Below are 22,254 nucleotides of genomic sequence, written 5' to 3' on the forward strand. Positions count from 1 at the left end.
AGGAAACCAGATCTGAATCTGATCTGAAGCCACTTTATTCAGTATCTGTGTTCCTAACTGAGGATGATATCTCTGATTCCAGGGTTGCTGAAAAGGCTAATGGAAGCCTGCTATTCCACTTTAAGTATGTGGGGAAACATTTTCTGGCCATCTGTTACTGTTACAGAGCATAGAAGCTAAGATGAAATCAAGTTGGAAAAGATCTTGATCAGGTTTCATTTCTGCCAGAGGATTGCAATCTGCCAAAGAGACAACAGAGAAAAATTCTCAGATATCTTTGTGAAAATGTACCACAATGTTAGAAGTGAGAATTCTTAGATTTTTAGATTCACAGAATTTCAGAGTAGAAGGCATCTTAAATAATCATTCAGACCAAATCTATAATTTGCAAATGGCCAGAAAGTTAAATGACTTGCCCAAGAGTCATAGCTAGCCAGTGGTTAACCTGGGACTAAGTAAATGGCAGAAATGAGACTTAACTCAGCATTCGTTCAACTCTCCCACTACCCTGTACCCTGTAATTCAGTACTTTTATTGCTGATAATACAGTCAGTAAGTTGCAATAATCAGTCTGCTTGAGGTCCCAAAGAAATCGAAACCCCACAAAAGCAAATATGCCTGCAAATATGCTTTGCTTCCTTCACTATTTTTTTCCACTAAGGTGATCACAGCCCAGGCCTTGGTTTCTCAGCTTCCTAAGCAAATCCATACCAAAGTATTTTCACTGCTCAGCCACACCACAGGCATGACTTTCAGCAAAAATATAATACATCAAGCTGTGGACCCCTAAATCATCTAAACAAAATATCTCAATCATTGAAGTAGCTAACATTAGTCCACTCTGGACCATGTGATAGAATATACCATTCAATCTTAGAGGTTTGTCCTAATAGGTTTTACTCCCAAAACTGCTACATGAACGGATATATGCTTTTCTTAGAAGAAAATTCTCTCTCCTTCTGGATTTTTGTTTCCAATATTGGGTTTTTTAATTGTTTTTGTGTTATTTAAGGTGCAATTTATATACAGTAGCTTATTTTTTTTAATTTATTTTGGGGGGGGGGGGAGAGGCACAGAGACAGAGAGAGGGAAAGAGAGAGAATCCCAAGCAGGCTCCATGCTCTCAGCGCAGAGCCCAACATGGGGCTCAAACTCACAAACCAGGAGATCATAACCTGAGCCAAGCTCAAAAGTCAGATGCTTAACCAACTGAGCCACCCAGGTGCCCCTACAGTAGCTTATTTCTGAACTTTCTATTTTGTTCCACTGGTCTACTTATCCTTATGCCAATACCACACTGGCCATATTATGGTAGGTTCATTTTAAGTCTTAAAAGTAGTATAAATTTCATTTTGCTTTTTCGCCCCAAGATTATTTTAGTCATTCTAGGTCTTTTACACTTCCATACAAATTTTTAAGTCAGCCTGCCAATTTCTGTAGGATGGAGGAAAAAAACACCTGTTGAAATTCTGATTGGGACTGCATAGCTCAACTGGGGGAGATCTGACATATTAGCAAAGATGAGTCAGTGTATCCTTGAAGACGGTATATAACCAAGGGATGGCATATTTATTTGGGTCGTCTTTAACTTCTCCAGGCAACATTTTCTAGTTTTCAGGTATATACCTTTTTTTCAGTTTATGTGTGTATTTTATATTTTTGAATTATAAAGGAAACTTTAAAATTTTTTCTAGTTGTTTGCTAGAAGATAGAAGTTTTTTCATATTGATTTTGGTTTTTTAAAAAGATTTTTTCAAGTAATCTCTACACCCAACATGGAGCTCAAGCTTACTCTGAGATCAAGAGTCCCACACTCCACCAACTGAGCCAGCCAGGTGCCACTGTATTTGACTTTATATCCTACAACCTTACTAAATTCAATTATTCGCTCTAATGGTTGTTTTGTAGGTTCTTTAGGATTTTCTATGTAAACAATTATATCTGTGGAATAGAGACAGCTTTACTTCTTCATTTCCGATCTCTGTGAAAACTGGTATTTATATATTGTTCCTATACGTTGCTAGTATAGTTCTAATACTAGCTAGTACTAATACTTGCTAGTCCTATACTTGCTAGTATAGTTCTAATAACTAGTTCTAATAACTTCCTAGTTATTAGAACTTACTAGTTCTAATAACTTTTTTTTTAAGAGGCCGAAAGAGTCCTACAAAGACATTCACATAGTCTGCAACATCTTTGTCAGTTTTCTGTTACCAAGATTATGATAGACATATTAAACAAGATGGGAAGTGCTTTCCTTCTCTATTTCCCAAAATAATGTGTTAAATGGGTTCTATTTCTTACTTAAGTGTTCAACACAAATCATCAATAAAACTATCTGGACCTGGAGTTTTCTTTGTAAAATAAAGTTTTGATAAAAAATGCAATTTCGTTAATAGACATTGGGCTACTCAGATACTCTATTTCATGTTCAATTCTGCTAAGTTACGTTTTTCAAATAATTATGTGCACTTCATCTAAATTGTTGAGTTTTTTAACAACAGATATGAATAATCGCTTAATACCTTTTAACACTTGTAAGATCTATATCCCCTCTTTCATCCCTGATAGTATTCATGATTTCTTTTTCTTGGTCAGTTTCGCTAACAGTTAATTTTAATGATCTTTAAACAAAAAAAAAAACTTTTGTCTTTATTAATTTTCTCTATTTTGTCCTATATTCAATGTCAGTGATTTCTACTGTTTTTCCTTTATTCTATTTACTTGGGTTTATTACGTTCATCATTTTCTAGCATCTTAAGTTGGAAACCTCATTCACTGATTTTTAAACTTTTCTCTAATATAAGCATTTAAACCTATATGTTTCCTAGTATTCACTTTATTTGCTACATCCCACAAGTTTTGATATGGTGAATTTCATTGCCAACTAGCTAACATTTTCTAATCTCTTTTACAAAATGTTTTCTTTCACCATGAGTTATTTAGAAATGTATTTTAAATATTCCAAATTTGCAGGACTTTTCTAGTGATCTTATTTTTTATTGATTTTTAACTTAATGCCATTGTAGTTAGAGAATATACTATGTAAGTTTTCAATATTTTGAAATTTGTTGAGACATATTTTATAGTTTAATGTATGGTCTATGTTGGTAAACATTTCCTGTGCACCTGAAAAGAATATTGTTGTTCTCCAGTTGTGTTATGTATAGTGTTCTATAAATGTCAATTAGGCAAGGCAATGCATAACGTTATTCAGATCTTCTATATCTATATTGATATTTTTCAAGTTGTTCTATCAACTACTGAGGGAGGAGTATTAAAAACATCCAACTATAATTGTTGGGGCGCCTGGGTGGCTCAGTCAGTTGAGCGTCCGACTTCAGCTCAGGTCATAATCTCACGGTTTGTGGGTTCGAGCTCCGCATCGGACTCTGTGCTGACAGCTCAGAGCCTGGAGCCTGCTTGGGATTCTGTGTCTCCCTCTCTCTCTGCTCCTCCCCTGCTCACACTCTGTCTCTCTCTCAAAAATGAATAAAGATTAAAAAAAAAAATTTTTTAATCCAACTATAATTATGGATTTGCCTTTTTCAGCTTTTGTTTGGTTTTGCTTCATGTGTATTGAAGCTATTTTATTACGTTCATATACATTAATGATTGTGTCTTTTTTTTTTTTAGTTTATTTATTTTGACAGAGAGAGAGAGACAGAGAGAGAAGAGGAGGGGCAGAGAGAGGAGAGAGTGAATCCCAAGCAGGCTCCAAGCCAACACAGGGCTCAATCTCACGAACTGTGAGATCATGACCTAAGCTGAAATCAAGAGTCGACACTTAACTGAGCCAGTTTTTCTGATGAAATGATTGTGTCTTTCTGATGAAATTATCCTTTTACTATGAAATGTTTATCTCTGTAATTTTTTTTTATTTGAGAGAGAGATTGAGCCGGGGAAGGGCAAGAGGGGAAGGGGGAGGGGGCAGGGAGAGATAAAGATCTTAAGCAGACTCCACATTCAGCGTGAGCCCAATACAGGGCTCGATTCCATGACCCTGGGATCATGACCTGTGCCAAAATCAAGAGTTGGACACTCAACCGACTGAGCTACCCAGACACCCCTCTTATTTCTAGTAGTAATCTTTGTCTTGAAGTCTATTTTGTCTGATGATAATATAGCCACTCCAGCATTCTTGTGCTTACTGTTCACATGGTGTACCTTTTTTCATCCTCTCACTTTCAATCTATTTGTGTCTATCCCTTTTTTATCCAGTCTGACAACCTGTACTGTTAATTTGGAGTGGTCAATCCATTTACACTTAATGTAATTATTGATATTGGTTGATTTTGGTTTAGCATTCAATTTGTTTCATCTGGTTTTTGTTCCTCTATTCCTCCTTCCCTGCCCTCTTTTTAGGTTAACCTAATTATCTTTAGTATTTCATTGTAATTTTATGGGATTTTTAGCTAAACCTCCTTACCTATGTGTGACTACTCTAGGGACACACAATGTAAACTTATCACGATCTACTTACAGTTAACATTATACTACTTTAAGTAAAAATTTAAGAACCTTTGCAACAAAATAGTTCATTTACTGTCCTTCACCTTGTGGACCATAGTTGTCATATATATTACATATACAACAGTCCCCCTTTATCCACGAGGGATACGTCCCCAGTCAATGCCTGAAATTGCAAACAGTACTGAATCCTATATATACTACCTTTTTTTTTCTATTAAAACATAACTATGACAAAGTTTATAAATTAGGCAAGAGATTAACAATAATAATAAAATAGAACAATTATAATATACTGCAATAAAAATTATGTGTATGTGGTTTCTCTCAAAATAGCTCATTTTACTGTACTCACCCTTCTTCTTCTTGTGTTGATATAAAATGATAAAATGCCTACCTGATGAGTTGAAGTGAGGTGACTGATGTAAGTACTAAGACACAGCATCAGCTTACTAGTGACCTTCTGATGATATGTCAGAAGGAGGATCATCTGCTATGGACTGCAGTTGACCACAGGTAACTGAAACCATGGAAAGCAAAACTGGGGATAAGGGAGGACTACCATACATATGGTACAGACCCATAAGACAGTGTTAAACAGTCTTGTCTATTACAGAAATAGTCTTGTGCATCTACATTTCCAGTGTTCTTCACTCTTTCTTATAGATCCAAATTTCCATCTGGTATCATTTCTCTTCAACCTGAAGAACTTTCTTCAGTATCTCTTATAGTACTGCTAGGATTCTGTTTTCCTTAGTCTAAAAATGCCTTTACTTTCCACTTTTAAAAAACATTTAAGCTGGATATGTAATTTTAGGTTGAGAACTTCTTTCAGCATTTAAAGATATCAGTCCATTGTATTCTTGCCACTGCTGTTATTGATGGGAAGTCAGCCATTAATTTCTATCATTGTTCTCCTTTATGTGAGAAGTCATTTTCCTCTGGCTGCTCTCATTTTCTCTTTATCTTTAATTTTCAGCAACATGACTGTGATGTGCCTAGAGTAATTTTCTTTATATCTATCCTACTTAGGATTGACCGAGATTCTTGGATTTTATAAATCTGTTTTTCACCAAACTTGAAACTTTTAGCCACTATTTCTTTTTTAATAACAGCTCTATTGAAATAGAATTCACATACCATAGACACGTTCATTTAAAATGTACAATTGACTGGGGGCGCCTGGGTGGCTCAGTTGGTTAAACGTCTGACTTCGGCTCAGGTCATGATCTCATGACTCATGGGTTTGAGCCCCACGTCGGGCTCTGTGCTGACAGCTTGGAGCCTGCAGCCTGCTTCAGGTTCTGTGTCTCCCTCTGTCTGTCCTTTCCCTGCTCTCTCTTTCAGAAATAAATAAACATTAAAAAAAATTAAATGTACGATTGAATGGTTTTTAGTATACTCACAGAGTTGTGCAATCATAAGCTTAATCCATTTTAGAACATTTTCATTACCCTCTTCCAAAAACACCTGTACCCTTCAGCTATCATCTCCACTCTCCTTATTCCCCCTAACCTGGTAACCATTATCTATTTTGTCTCTATAGATTTGCCTATTCTGGACATTTAACATAAATGGAATTACATAATATGTGGTCTCTTGTGACTAGCTTCTTTCACTTAGCATATTTTCAAAGTTCATCCATGTTGTAACAGGAATCAGCACTTCTTTCCTCTTTATGGTCAAAAATATTCCATTATACAGATATACCATCTATATAATGTTTTATCATTATTGTTTATCATCATTTATCATTCATCAGTTGATGGGACATTTGGGTTGTTTCCCCTTTTGAGACATTGTGAATAATACCACTATGAACATGCAAGTACAAGTTTTTATGTGGACATACGCTTTTATTTGTTGGGTATACAAGTAGGAGTGCAATTGCTGTGTAAAATGGTAACTCTGATACTTCTTGAGGAGGTGCCAGACTGTTTTCCAAAGTGGCTGCACCATTTTACAGTCCTACCAGCAGTGTTTGAGAGTTCCTATTGTTCCACATCCTCACCAACATTTGTTATTATTTCTCCACATTTTCACCAACACTGTAATTAGTTTTTTAATTACAGTCATCCTGTAGCCATTGTGATTTTGATCTGCATTTCCTTGATGGCTGATAATGTTGAGTATCTCATGTGTTTGTGGCCATTTATGCATCTTCCTTAAAGAAATGTCTATACAGATCCTTTGCTTGTTTTTAAATTGGGTTGTCTTTTGTTTACTTGTCAGCTATTATTTCTGCAAATATTTTTGTCTTGTTTTAATTACTGCAGCATAAACCACTCCAAACCTAGTGCCATAAAACAGCAAGCATCTTATTAAGCTCACAGATTTATGCATCAGAAATTCATTCAAGGGATAACTGGGAAAGCTTTACTCTGATTCAAGAATTCTGGGGCTTCATCTGGGATGCCATGAATGGCTGGGAGCTGGGATCACCTAGAAGTGAGTGGCTTCTTCACTCACATGGTTGGCTCCTGGACTGGAATGTCTCAAAGACCAGCTCAGCAAGGACTGTTAACTGAAGCACCTACACGTGGTTGCTCTGTGTAGCTTGGATGTCACTTCCAACCCGATTCTATTGGCCAAGAAAAGAACACGTATGATGGTAGATATTGTTGCAGCCATCTTTGGAAAATACAATCTGCCACATGTCTTCTCTCTCCTTGCCTTCTAGGACTCCAAATACAAACATATTAATATTGTCTCACAGTCCCTGAGGCTGTTTTCGTTTTTCAATCTTTTTTCTCTTTTCTTCAGAGTGGATAATTCCTGTCTATTTTCAAGTTCACCGACCCTTTCTTTAGCCATCTCCAATCTGCTGTTAAGCATATCCAATTAATTTTTCATTTCAGGTATTGTACTTTTAAGTTCTAGATTTTACATTTAGTTCTTTTTATAGTTCCCACTTCTCTGCTGAGATTCTCCATCTGTTCACTTATTATTACCAAGTTTGTTTAATGTCCTTGTCTGATAATTTCAACATCTGAGTCATCTTGGGGTCAATTTCTATTGACTGCTATTCTCAACGAGTCACATTTTCCTTCATTGCACATCTAGTCATTTATTACTGTATACTGAACATTATTGAGATTCTAAATCCTGTCAATCTTCCTCTGAAGAGTGAATTTTGTTCTAGTGGGAAATTCACTTGTCTAGATTCATACTCCAAACTCTGTCACCCCCATAAGAGGCAGCAGCTAAATCTCAGCTCAATTCTTTCAGCTAACTATTGCCTTTTCTAGGCTTCATGAAACCTTTCCCCATGCATATCAAGGATTTGGACAGAATTTAAAAGCAGACTGTACAGCTCCCTCTTCTGTTACTCTCTCCTTTTTGAGATTTCTCCCCTCATTTCCCAGCCCCTCTTATAGTCCTGAACTCTATTCTCTGACTCCCCAAGCTAGTAAAACCATAGATTTTTGCTTGAGTTCTAGCCACCGCCCACCATGCAAACTGGGGAGTATCCTCAGGCAAAAAAGATTTATGAGAAACCTACCCAGTACAGTTCCCATCTTTCAAATTTTCTGTCAATTTCTGCCTGATTTGGTCACTCTCCAATGTGTTTAAATAGTTGTGTGGTTTTTTTTAATATACTGTCCAGAGTTCATAATTGTTATCTGAGAAAAAGCTAAGTCAACATAAGATACTGCTATAGCATTAGAAGAAACCTTTTATACTAGATCTCATTGGTATTATATCCTCCCCAAAAGGCAACCATGATTTGAGTTACCGAAAACACATATGACCAGATGTGCACAAATGTGCCCTCTCAAAACAGTGTGATAAATGGTAATAGATAAATCATCCTCTTAGTGATTGCTTATCATAAAAAATTGAAATATAAAAAATATAAAGAAAAAAGGAAAATGTATAAAAGGAAAAAATAAGTTTCTAATACACATACACACACACACACACACACACACACACACACACACACACACACTGACTGAGCTCACCAGGTGACCCAAGTCAGTCTTCTAGGACTGAATACTTGCAATCTGGCCCACTAGCAAGGATCCAGGCATGTTACATATGGACTCCTCATCTAATTGACTGTTAACATATTTGAGTACCACCTGGAATTATGGCTGTAAGATAGATAGATGTATAAAATAGAACTATCCCATATATACTCTTCTAAAACTTGCTTTTATTTTCAATGAACAATATATCTTAGGCATTTTATACTGTCAAATTTCTTTTTAATAATCGGAGACTACCCACAAGCAACACTTCTGTATGGAGCATTATGATTTATTTAATAAGTCCCTATTGATTACTCTTTTACATTACTCTCATTAAATAGCCTTATAGGTTTTTCTCACTTGTTTGATTCCTTCTATAGGATGAATTCATAAAAGTGGAATTATACATTTTACATTTTGACAGATACTGACAAATTTCCCCCCATAGACATGATATTGATTTACACTCTCAATAATTGTAACCAATTATACAAAATTCTGAACATCCATGGTAGCTATGTAGTCAATGAACTGAAGCCCTCCCATTTACCCTACCTTCCTATCCCAATACTAGACCAGTTAATATTCTGGAGGTTCTGGAGAGTTCTCTTTCCTTAATGCTCAACAGTTGCCCTGATGAACATTCTAATTCCCTTCCCTAAGCTGGAAGCCTTGCTAAAACCTAGCCTCTTTAGCTGAAGCCCTAATACCCTGTCTGGTTTGAGCCAGCCTTCTTCATCTTCTTCTTATTCTTTAAAGGTTTTATTTTTTTAAAGTAATCTCTACACCCAACTTGAGGCTCGAACTCACAACCCCGAGATCAAGAGTTGCATACTCTACTGACTGAGCCAGCAGGTGACCCAAACCAGTCTTCTTCTAGAACTGAATACTTGCAATGTGGCCCACTAGCAAGGATCCAGGCATGTAAGGCATGTTACATATGGACTCCTCCTCATCTTACTGACTGTTAATGTATTTGAGTACCACCTGGAATTATGGCTGCAATTTCTTACCAATGTCTTTTCTACATAACCTTTTATTGGTCATTCTAGATTTAGAACTAAGATAGTGGGGGCTCCTCATCAACTGTAACTCAGAAACAGCTGCCCTCTTCCCTTTCAATTCTTTAACCATTCAGTTCCCATAGTGATTAGGTCCCAGATTCTTTCCCCTATACCAGTCTTGAAGATATTACACCTCATGTCCCAAGTCTTAGAATTAATGAAATCTGAATATTATATTTCTAATTTTAAGACTTACACACAGGCTCTTGGATTAGCCAAAGTGAAACTGCCCATTGCTAATGCTCAGAAGAGGCCTATTCTACTAACAGATATTGTTGGTTATTCACTACTGAAATGTGAACAGAGATTTCTCCATGGTATAGCCTCAAACAATTATTTAGAGAAGTGTGGCACATAAATTATCTGAGTTTTGAAAACCACTCAAGGAGGAAACTGAGGAAAAAAGATTCCATACACAAGGCTGTCCTTAATTTTTTAGCAGAATTGGCCATAATTTTGGCTAACATGTATGTTTACTTTAAAAAGCACAAATTGCTCAAAATGAGCTATGTTTCACATCTGATGGTGAAAGAAAAGCCCTGGCAAACCTCTGAGTAGTTTCCCCCACAGAGATCATTCAACGAACAAATACCTAAGATAGCATATTCACTGACTAGTATAAATTGGTTCAAACCAAATAAGTAGCTGTGGAGGAAACAAAGAAGAGCTTAAAATAAAAACAAAGGTCTTGGGGGCACCTGGGTGGCTCAGTCTGTTGGGTGTCCGACTTCAGCTCAGGTCATGATCTTGCAATTCATGGGTTTCAGTCCTGTGTTGGGCTCTGTGCTGCCAGCTTGGAGCCTGCAGCCTGCCCAGGATTCTCTCTCTCTCTTTCTCTCTCTCTCTGCCCCTCCCCACTGGTGCTTTCTCTCTCTCTCTCTCTCTCTCTCTCTCTCTCAAAAACAAAACATTTAAAAAAAAAATGTCTTAGGGCAGGCACCTGCGTGGTTCAGTGGGTTGAGTGTCTGACTTCAGCCCAGGTCATGGTCTCACGGTTCAGGGGTTTGAGCCCCACATCAAGCTTTGTGCCGACAGTACAGAGCCAGCTTCAGATTCTGTCTCCCTCTCTCTGCCCCTCCCCCATTCACATTTTTTTTTCTCTCTCTCTCTCTCAAAAATAAACATTAAAAAATTTTTAAAACAACAACAAAAACAAAGGTCTCTAACCCTAAGGACTATGTGTTCCTCTAGAGCTAACATTGCGTCATTTCCATCTGTGTCTGGCACAAAGTCTAGGACAAGAATGCTCAATTAATTTTTATTGATTATAATACAAAGCAAATAAATGATAATTGCCAAAGAGATGGAATGAACTAATAAAGGGTATATCCAACAATGCAACCACATTCTATCACACACTGTAAGCCAACTATAATACTCTGATTAACTGGACATGTTAAACCAGGTTTAAGAGTGTCATATGTAAACATGGAAATAAACTTATCTGTGAAGTTAAGGTAGAAGGCACACCCTTCCCATTAGAGACAAGTAGAAAGTACAAGGTTTTTTAAAAGGAGAGAGAGAAAAATAAGTATATTCTAAAAGCTGTGTCTAAAAGGGGCACCTGGGTGGCTCAGTCAGTTAAGTGACTTTTTCCTTTTTAATTTTAAGATTATTTATTTATTGAGGGGGGGGGAAGGGAGTGGGAGAGGGGCAGAGAGAGAGGGAGAGACAGAATCCCAAGCAGGCTCCTCATTGTCAGGGTGGAGCCCAGCGAGGGGTTCCAACTCATGAACCATGAGATGATGACCTGAAGCTGAAACCCAGTGTCAGATACTTAATCAACTGAGCCACCCAGGTGTCCCAAGTGACTGACTCTTAATCTCAGCTCAGGTGTTGATCTCACGGTCATAATCTCACGGTTTTAAATTCAAGCCCTATACTGGGCCTGAAGCCTACTTAAAAATTTTTTAAAAATTTAAATATAAGCTCTGTCTAGAAGCCTTTAGAATAAAAAAATATATATCAGGAAAAATGAAAAAGAAGGATATTTCTCTGAGATAAAAATTATTTTTAAAATAATAGCTAACATTTAATAATTGCTTACTTTCTTCCAGGCACTGTCCTAATAAGCACTCTGTTTTAATTAATTGATTTCTGTCAATGACCCCATGATATAAAGGACAACGATTATCTCTATTTGACAGAAGAGAGAACTGAAGTATAGAAAGGTTAAGTAACTTGCCCAAGATCACAGCAAGCTAGGATTCAAAATCAAGCAGTATGGCTCAAGAACTTGCAGCCTCAACTACACTATGCCATCTCTCTGACTTTTAACAAAGTCAACAGAGGTGTAAAGGTCTGGAGAAGTTTGTTGCCTCAGACCTGGATCAATGGCAATACAGAATAAGCTGAGCCCTACCTAGATGTGTTGGTGTAGTATACAGACATCTATGATCTAGCCTCTATCTTCCCAGTATCATCTCGATCTATGTTCCACCCTCAAACCCTACATTCCAGGGACACAGAACCATATGCAGTCTCTTAAAGGCACCCTACTGTTTCTCAGTTCAGTACCACTGCTCATGCAGCTCCCTCTGCCTGGCATCACCTCTCTGCCCCTGACTATCTGTGCCCCTCAGGCTCCACAGATAACTTCTTAATGCCTTGCTGAGCTTATTGTTTACAGGCCTGTTTTTTACTGGAGGCAGTTGAGTCCTTGAAAGGGATGCCTGTCTCACTGTTTTTGGAGTTGCTGGTGCTTGGCACACAATTCAGGTGGTCAGTACAAGTTTCCTGATAGAATTAATGGATAAATGGTCTCAGAAACAGAGTCCTCAAAGGCAGCCCAGGGCCTGGGATTAGAGGTGAAGGCTAGCTCTGTATCTGAGAAAGAGTGAACCACCACCCGCACCTGACCATCCAACTATCTTGCAGCAAATCTTCCTCAAAGAAACTGAAGAACCTCTCAGAGGTTTATGGGCTCAGAGGACTAAGGAGCCACAAGTCAGCTCCATCTGAAAGGAAGGGAGAGAGTAAGGACTCTGCTGAGGTTCAGGAAAAATACATTGCCTCTGTTAAGACATTTTCTCAATGAGAGAAATCAACCTCTGTTAAGACATTTTCTCAAATGAACTGTATTCCTGAACTGCAGCCCTTTCTTTAACATGAATTTAAAAAACACACAGATTTCAAAGAGAGAGAGAAAGAAGGAAAGAGGAGAAGAAAAGGAAAACAGATTTATCTAAGAAAAGAGAAATGCATGTTTTCAGCTCTGCCTGGGAAAGCACTAGACCACAGAGCTGGAGGCACTCAGCATCAATGAACTTAGCCTATCCTTTTCTGGATTTTCTAGATTTTAGAACTCTCCAACTCTCCAAAGACACACACATGCCACAAACAGCTGCCCAGACCCCTGCTCCTCCCCCACTGCCATGGAAACCATTTTTGGAAAATAAAAAACAAATTGGGAACTTTTAAGAGTATTTGTGGATTCAAAAGCTATGAAAGTAAGAGGAAGTTAGGGAAGCTGACCCTGTGGGACATTTTCTGAATGAGAATTGGTCTAATTAGAGTAGCATTCCTTCTCCAAAATATGTTCTCTACATTCACCCCTGACTTAGCTGAAATCACATATCCTAAAGAACTGGGAATTTTGGTGCGAAAGTGAGAGGAGGAAGGCATGCAGGCTTGGGAGGGCAGTATGGTAGTGGAGGGCTGAGGGCAGAATTAGAGCAATGGGGTGCATGAGGAGGTGAGAAAGAGACATCAAGAGAAGAGAGAGCGTATCAAGAGCAAACTTCAGCTGTTTCAGAATTTAGTCTAAGTTAGCGATTCTCAACCCCGAGACTCAATTCCATGAGTGGCACTGCCAAGAGTGACAACATTTTCTAAAATAATGACAAACACTTGGTAAAGTTTGAAACAATCTTCCCGGAGTACCTGGGTGGCTCAGTCTGTTAAGCATCCGACTTTGGCTCAGGTCATGATCTCACGGTTCGTGAGTTTGAGTCCTGCATCAGGCTCTGTGCACAGAGCCTGGAGCCTGCTTCGGATTCTGTGTCTCCCTCTCTCTCTGCCCCTCCCCAGCTCATGGTGTGTCTCTCTTTTTCTCTCAAAAGTGAATAAACATAAAAAAAAAAAAAATCTCCCCCCATGGTAGGTGCAATCTAGAATATTCACTGTAGTTTAAAGTCGTACAATATTTTGTGTTTATTACAACAGAGTTAGACTCTATGTTTATATAAACGGGCAACTCACCTATGTAAAGTCTAACAAATACTCAAAATTCAAAAGGACAAAGGACAATGCTTCTTTGTGTGACATTATTCTGCATGATCTCAGCATCTCTAGCCCGCTAAATGCTGGTCACACTCCTAAATCACAACCATAAAAAGTCCTTGCTGCGATCTCAATGACCTAAAAGATTTTACTCCAAGGATTGGGAGAGAAAAAACTTTTTTCTTCTATTTCATCCCCACTCCTCCTTCAAATGGTTCCTTAACAACCAAGACCCAAAACTCCCATCTACTGAGTTTATATGTAGTTAACCCACTATGGGTTTTGTGGGCTAACCTGAGAACCTATTCAACACTCAATACAGTATTTCTACTAAACTACACACTCCCAATTCCAAACTTAGAAATAAAATTTGAGAATATATCATTCCATAAGTCAGAGACTTACATATACTAACCTCTCACCATCAATGTTCCAATTTTTTAAAATTTTTTTAATGTTCATTTATTTTTGAGAGGAAGACAGAGCATGAGTGGGGGAGGGGCAGAGAGAGAGGGAGACACAGAATCCAAAGCAGGCTCCAGGCTCAGAGCTGTCAGCACAGAGCCCAATGTGGGGCTCGAACCATGAACCGCAAGATCATGACCTGAGCCAAAGTCGGACGCTTAACTGACTGAGCCACCCAGGCACCCCTCTTTTTTTAAAGTTTATTTATTTATTTAACTATAAAGAAGAGACAGAGTGCACAAGCAGGGAGGGCCAGAGAGAGAATAGAGAGAGAATCCCAAGCAGGCTCCACACTGACAGCACGGAGCTCAATGCAGGGCTCAAACTCACAAACTGTGAGATCATGACCTGAACCAAAACCAAGAGTCAAATACTTAACTGACTGAGACACCTAGATGCACCACCGTTCTAATTTTCTTAAACAATGGGCTAACATCCAAGCTACACATGACCAATGGACTATACAGATTAAGTATATATGTAAAATGATCATTGCTGTAGGCACATAAAACAATGTCAATCCAACAAATATTTATGATACATCTAGTTCTTATTTTCGTAGCAAGAAGGTACAAACTACATACCCTTTACCTAAATTCTAACCTATAATATTTTATACTTGTTTTCTGCTTTACTATATAGATACTGATTGATTCTACTGCTTATAAATACTGGAAAATGTTCTACAGTATCTGATACTAATAAGTCAACATCAGTAGCAAGTACTTGCCTCATCACACAATGATAAAAGGTCTCTTAACAATACTGGATTTCCTTGACCCCTTGTCTCCTCCCACCACTATCCCTACTCCCCAAGTTTAAGGTTCCCGGAATTCTAGCCATGCATTCCCATTCCACACATCTTCTGCACCCACTCAAAGCATCTTCAAACTCTCTGGTTTTCAAGGCAGACAATGGACCACTATCCCTGCCATCAAGGAAGACACACTCCAGTGTGTGTAGAGAATTGAGCTGTGATGAAAAGAATCTTTTTTTTCTTTCAATGATTAAAGCCATACTTACAGATTTATTATCCAACCAGGTTCTATATTAGGTGAGAGCTAAATGACCTCTGATTTTTTTCACTCTAAGAATACAATATATGATTGTGCTATGTTCTTAGATTATGTATAAGTAAATTCACTGGACCCAACTCCATGTATATATTTCTGCTATTTCATCCATGCTGAGGTCAAAGTTTCTTTTTCGTAGTATGCCTTGATATTAAAAACAACAACAACAACAACAAAACCAAAAAGCGATAGACAGGAATAGCCCCTGTTCTCTCTTCTCCTTAAGCACTGATACAAAGAGCATCTGAAGCTGGACGTTTAACCAACTGAGCCACCCAGGTGCCCCCCAAATGTCTAATCCCTTAGATATATTAGGCACAACCTTAAAGATGTTGGGCTCAGTCAGTCAAGCATCTGACTCTTGATTTCGGATCAGGTCAAGATCTCATGGTTTGTGGATTCAAGCCCCGAGCTAGTCTCTGAAATGACAGTGTTAGCTAAGCTCTGAACTGACTGCCTGGGATAGTCTCTCTTTCTCTCTCTCTGCCCCTGTCCTACTTGCATGCTCTCTCAAATAAACTTAAAAAAAAAAAAAAAAAAAGAAAGAAAGAAAATAAAGAAACTAATAGCAATCTCTCTTGAGATTGCTCAACTTCTAGATAAATAGTAATAGTCACTATTTATTGAATACTTTTTCAGGACCAGGCATTTTTATAAATTACTTCTAATCCTCAAAACCACACTGTGCATTACTGTCTCCTCACAGATAAGGAAACTGAGCTTCAAGAAGCTGAAAGACTTGCTGAACACACAGCTTACAAGCAGTAGAGTCAAAATGTGCGGCCACTTTCTGGAATCCAAACTCCTGGTTCTTTCTGCTACACTCACGTGCATCTCAATCAATTTTTCAAAGCAGGTAATTTCATGATTTGTGAACCATACATTAAGCTATTGTGTGTCAGATACATACAACCGTATGGCTTTGAAATTTTTATTACTTTTAAATGCTACATTTTAAGACACAAGACACCGTTCCAAGTAAGAAATTTTATGGGGTGGTAGTTATAAATTACCCTAATTATTTTTATTTAACCTGCCTAATTTGAACATTTCTCCAAAAAGATCTTATGTTTTCGATGTTCTGACATTTGCTTGTGACTAAAATTTACAAATAGATCAGAATTTAAAAACTAAACAGAGGCAAATATAAAGTAGCCATCTGGTTTACCACAATGAAGTGTAAAAAAAAAAAAAATTTCAAAACATATCCACCAAAATGGCTAAAATGAAAAAGACGAAAAATACCAAGTGTTGGCAAAGGTGCAGACCATCCAGAACTCTCAAACACTTCCAGTGGAAATGGAAATTGATACAGCCACTTTGAAAAACTGTTTAAAAACATCTATTAAAATTTATCATATGCATATCCCACAACCCAGAAATTCCACTCTTATGCATATACCCAATAGATATGTGTACATTTGCTCACCAAAAGACAGATACTAGAATGTTTCTACCAGCACTGTTCATTATAGCCCAAACTGGGAAGCTAACCAAATGTCCATCAATAGTAAAACATATCAATAAATTGAGGTATATTCACATAATAGAATGCCACACAGCAATGAAAATGCAGAGTCTACAATTTGATTAATCTCACAAAATAACATTGAGCTAAAGAAATCAGACATAGAAGCATATATATTATATGATACCATTTATATAAAATACAAAAACAGGTAGAATCTATATTGTTAGAAATCAGGACAGTGGTTACTCTTTGGTAGAGATAATGACAGAAGACACAAGGAGGCTTCTTAGGTGCTGGTAATATTGTTTCTTCATATGGATGCTGATGACAAGAGTATACTCAATTTGAAATATTCAGAAGATGGGAAGCTTATAGTAGCCTAACAGTAAAGAGAATCAGAATGCCTACATTTGAATCTCAGTTCCATCTCTTACTAGTTATGATTTTGGGCAAGTTCCTTAACCTCCCTGTGCCTCATTTCTTCATCTATAAAATAGGCCTAATAACTACCACATAGGGTTAGTCTGAGAATTACATCATCATAAGACTTGTAAAGTGCTTATTTATACAGTTGGTTATTATCATTAAGTATTTGCTAAGTAAAAAAAAAAATGCTTTATTCTGAAGCAACACAAGAAAATGAAGAAGGGAAACAAAGACATATAAGATTTGACTATTACTAGAAAATGCACAGGGCACCTGACTGGCTCAGTTAGTTAAGTGTCTGACTCCTGATTTGGGCTCAGGTCATGATCTCACAGTCATGATTACTTTTTAATTTTTTTTTTAATGTTTATTTTTGAGAGACAGAGAGACAGACAGAATATGAGTGGGGGAGGGGCAGAGAGAAAGGGAGACACAGAATCTGAAGCAGGCTCCAGGCTCTGAGCTGTTAGCACAGAACCCGACGTGGGGCTCAATCTCACGAACTGTGAGATCATGACCTGAGCCGAAGGCAGAGGCTTAACCGACTGAGCCACCCAGGCGTCCCACTCATCGTGAGTACTTTTGTCTCAGCCATGTATCGGGCTCCACACTGGGTGTGGAGCCTGCTTAAGATTCTGTCACTCACCCTCTGCCCCTTTCCCACTTGCTCTGTGCACATGCGAAAAAGAAAAGAAAATGAACAAAATAATTATTTAGGAAATGAAGGCAATAATAAGTAAAGTTTAGTAAAAAGGGGCATGACCTGGAAGTTAAAACTACTCCTATAAATCTTCACCTAAACAGACCCTGGGCCAGCAGTCAGTTTCTCTGAGCCTGCAGCTCCCCACTGTCCACTGGGGGTTGGCCACAATGATCTCCTCAGGATGATCAGTAATAACAAGGGGAGGCACTGATCACAAACTAAGAGGGCTGAGCTCACAGTAGGGTCTCTTATTCTCCAAGAGGACTCTGAAATCCTGTATGCCTCTGGATTTCATTAATACTTGTTTTTAAAATACTTATCATGCCTATCAGCTGTCTCTCCGTCACTCGGGGTCACATTTCTTGCAGCTATTTAGAGTAAATAATTAAGACTTCTGGTAGGTTTCTAAAAGAGCCACTCAAATGGGTTGCTGTCACCCATACTACGGAGGTATTCCTAACTTCTCTGGTCATGTTATAATAGCTACTCTTTATTAAACCCTACTTATATGCTGGGCCCTATAATAAATACTTTATCCCCAATCTTCAAAACAATGTGCTAGGTACTTAGTATTCTTCATTATTCTCATCTTTCACAGATAAGAAAACTAAGGCTCAGAAAGGCTGACCCATTCAAAAGGGCAGAGCTGGAAGGTGAATCAGGCTTCTCTGGCTCCAGAGTCCCATGCTCTTTCCACGAGCCACAGTCCCTTGACTTACTTGACAATCAATCACGTTTCTTACAAAAGGACATTAGCTAAGGTGAGCTAAAACAAAAATAATTTAGTGAAAAATCAATTTTGGATTTTTTTTAATGATTACTTTTGTTTCTAAGTAAAGGTCTCCTCCTGGGTCAATTTAAATGAATACTGCACATTGAAACTATTTGTATTACACAGCAGTCATCCAAACCATAGGTTAAAGCCCTTAAAAGATATTTACATTTCTTCCCTGCTGAATCCCCAGTGACCAGATCAGGGCCAGGCCTAGAGCTGGCACTTAACAAAAACATCTTGATGACCACTTCTCTCAAATCTTGTTTACCAAAATACTCTACTGATAAGAAGGATGCATTCTAACAAAACACTTTAATATCTTATACTTCATGACCAAAATTAAACATGAGAGAGAGTCACTGAAATATCCTTCCTGCTGTTAAGACACTCTCCTCCAGGTCAAGTGGCACTGTCATCATCCACAAGTAATTATTAAACACCTACAAATATTTATTTAACATACTGAGGTAACTCAGTATACCTTCTCTTCTCTTTCTCCATGAGATATGGCAAGCCACAGAAGCTGTGGCTTCCCTCCAGGCAGGCCAGCCTCTGCAGGTATCGTAGAGACCATACAAAGACACAAATGTCATACATGATTAGGCCAAAGGCCCAAGGAGTCTGATCTGTCCCTCAAATAGATCCATGTCCTACCACCTTTTCCTGGAGCCCTGATATTGCAGACCCAAATAACCTTCTCTTCCTCTTCCCTATCAACCGCACAACACTGAGGAACCCAGAAATTTCTCCCAATGTCTGTCATACCTACTCCTACCTCATCTAAAAGAGATACTTTGTTCATCTCCAAGGATCCACTGAATAAGTCAGTGTATAGTATTAAATTTTTTCTTTAAAAACTTTATATTCATAGAGAGTACACAGAATATGTGTGCACTAAGCTGGATTCTATTCCATTACTTTACCTTCCATTGCAGCTTGGGCAAGTTGCTTATCCTCTCTGGGCTTTAGTTTTCTCAGCCATAAAATGAGGAGAGTGAAACTAACTAGTCAGGGGTTATTCACCTAGTTCCAGGATGCCTTGAAAGATTCAGGCATGTGCTTTGAGGGTTAATAACTCTCCCCCAGAATTTATATAAAAATCACCTGTTTGCATATGTGTATTTTTCTGGAGAAGTCTATGGCTTATATCAAATTGTCAGCCAAGTCATGGCCCCCAAAATAACTACAGCCCATGTTTAACTGAGCACTTACTATGTGCTAGGCACTGTGCTAAGTCTACATATATTTATTCATGTAACCCTCACAATAACCCTTTGAGTTAGATACAATTATTGTCTTCATTTTACAGTTGAAGAAAGTAAACCAGAAAGAGCCTGGGCTCTTAAACACGAGGCTATGTTGGGTGAGATCATCTCTAAATCCTAAAATTCTCTGATTCTATGTTTATTTAAATGAATAGTTTTCCTTTAGTTAAATTTTCTGTACCACTCACATTCATTAGTCCTACCTTTTTTTTTAATGTTTATTTTTGAGAGCGAGAGCGAGAGCTAGAGCGAGAGAGAGCGCACGCACCAGTGGGGGAGGGGCAGAAAGAGAGGGAGACACAGGATTTGAAGCAGGCTCCAGGCTCTGAGCTGTCAGCACAGAGCCGGAGGCGGGGCTCTAACTCATGAACGGCGAGATCATGACCTGAGCCAAAGTAGGACCCTCAACAGACTGAACCACCCAGTGCCCCTAGTCCTACCTTTTTTTTAAGTGACTCAGGACCCTGAGATCAAGAGTCAGATCCTCTATCCACTGAGCCAGCCAGGTGCCCCCATTAGTCCCACTTTTAAATCTTTATACAGAACAACCAAACTCATGGAACATCCCAGATGAATGCTACCTGAAAAATAATATATTAGAAAACTAATCTGAGTAAAGGGTCCAACGGCACTTTCCAGTCCTAGCCTCCAATCCGCTTTTACTTTTACAACATGGTGATTAACTAACAGATGTATCTGAATCTAATTACTAAAGTCTAAAATCAAAGAACAGTAAATAAGCCAGAGTATCAGCCAGAAAGGGGGATGCAGCGGCAGCAAAAGCTTCTCACCATACCACTCATCAATCCAGTGAAAAGACCAGGAAAGGTACATTGGTCCAAGGCCCCTGTGCCCCCTGTTGACTAGCGACACCCCCTAATCCCACCTCCTGAAAACCACTGATCAGTGTGGACAAGGCTTGAATCAGTCTCCCCTTGAGACACAAAGGCTGGTTAAAAGTATTAAGGCATTCCCAAATCCTGCCTTGGAATAAGAAGCGAAAACTAAGTGAAAGGCTTCCAATTTTTGCACATACCGGTTCTGACAACCTACAACGGTAACACAGGAGTCAGCAGTTACCCAGTTACTAGAAACTGTTTTGCCGGACACCAGCCTCCGCCCCCCCCCCCCAAATTACTGAGGGACATAACATTGCTTAATAAATGGCTGCAAAGAAGTGGACTTTGTTAGTTCATTTCACAGGCTGTCAAAAATCCTCCACATCTTAAAGGGAAGGTTGTTGAAACTTTATGCCCAACTCTCATCACCTTTATCCATTTAGTTTGTGTAATGAGAAGAGAAGCAAAGGAGGGAGAAAAGAGATCAAGGGAATGGCCCCGGGTGCAGGGATTATATCCTTTCCAGGGGTGATGCAACAGGGTCAGCCAAAGAAGTGGAGGAGCTGGGAGCTTCTAGGAAGGAAGAAACCAGTGTCGGAGTTGGAAATCCGAGCGGAAAATGGATTATGAAGGACTAGGGGTCACGGTTATTTAGAAGAGGCCGGAGGATAAAGGGTCTAGTCTGGACCTAGTACCAGGAAGGAGAGAGAGAGGAAGCGGTGGAAGGGTTGGTGGGGCCGGTAAGGAGGCGGGCAGAGGAACCAAAGGGGAGAGGAAAAGGCAGGGTCGGACAGGAAAGGGTGGCATCCCTGGGGGCCTCGGAGGGGACGGTCTGAGTGTCTGGGGGACGTGCAAGCGAGGACGGGGTGACCTGTTCGGCTGTGTGGGAACTGAGTGCGGGGGCGGCTGGCCAGGAGGGATACGGCGGCTGCAAGAGTGGAGGGGAGAGCCTGGAGTGCCCCCCAGGGCAGGAGCGCCCAGCACTGGAGGGCCCAGGGCGAGGGAAGAAGAGTGGTGACAACGGTCGGGGCCAGCGGAGCGGGCCGGAGGCTGTCCAGCTCGAGTTGAGGCGAGGGCCGCCACGGAGTCCCGGCTCGGGCTGAAGAGAGGGAGACCGGCCCGAAGCAGGGGGTACGGGAGGAGGGTCGAAGGGGGTTAGAAAGGGCCCCGGGACGGCTGGGGGCCGGCGCTGGCGCTCTCACCGGGACAGGTGCTTCAGGATCTGCTTCTTAATGATCCCGGCCATGCCGGAGCCGCGGCCCGCGTGGAAGGCAGGCGGGCAGCTGTGGCCTCCTCAGTCGTGAAGAGGCGGCCCCTCAACTCGCCGCGGCGCGGGGACCGGATGCCGCCGCCACAGCCGCCGCCATGGCGCTCTCCCGCCCCTGCCCCGGCGCCGGGAGCTCCGCCACGATCCTACCCACCCGCGCGGCGCCGCGGTAGCCAGCGGGGAGCGACCCGAAGACCGCGCGCTGCTAGCCCGGCTCGCAGCGGCCGGAGGCGCGCGCGGC

General features: G+C 39.8%; 1 protein-coding gene across 1 annotated transcript in view; it reads right to left on the bottom strand.

Moving 5' to 3' along the window:
• BLTP3A (bridge-like lipid transfer protein family member 3A) overlaps window positions 1-22,254 on the bottom strand; it is a 70,356-nt gene extending 48,102 nt beyond the window's left edge. The window contains exon 1 of the mRNA XM_027057942.2: window positions 21,949-22,254. Within this exon, the coding sequence (XP_026913743.2) occupies window positions 21,949-21,992 (44 nt within the window). The 5' untranslated portion in view covers window positions 21,993-22,254. The remainder of the gene's footprint in view (window positions 1-21,948) is intronic.

Source organism: Acinonyx jubatus, chromosome B2 (assembly GCF_027475565.1).
Source record: "Acinonyx jubatus isolate Ajub_Pintada_27869175 chromosome B2, VMU_Ajub_asm_v1.0, whole genome shotgun sequence".
In the NCBI taxonomy this organism is placed as follows: domain Eukaryota; kingdom Metazoa; phylum Chordata; class Mammalia; order Carnivora; family Felidae; genus Acinonyx; species Acinonyx jubatus.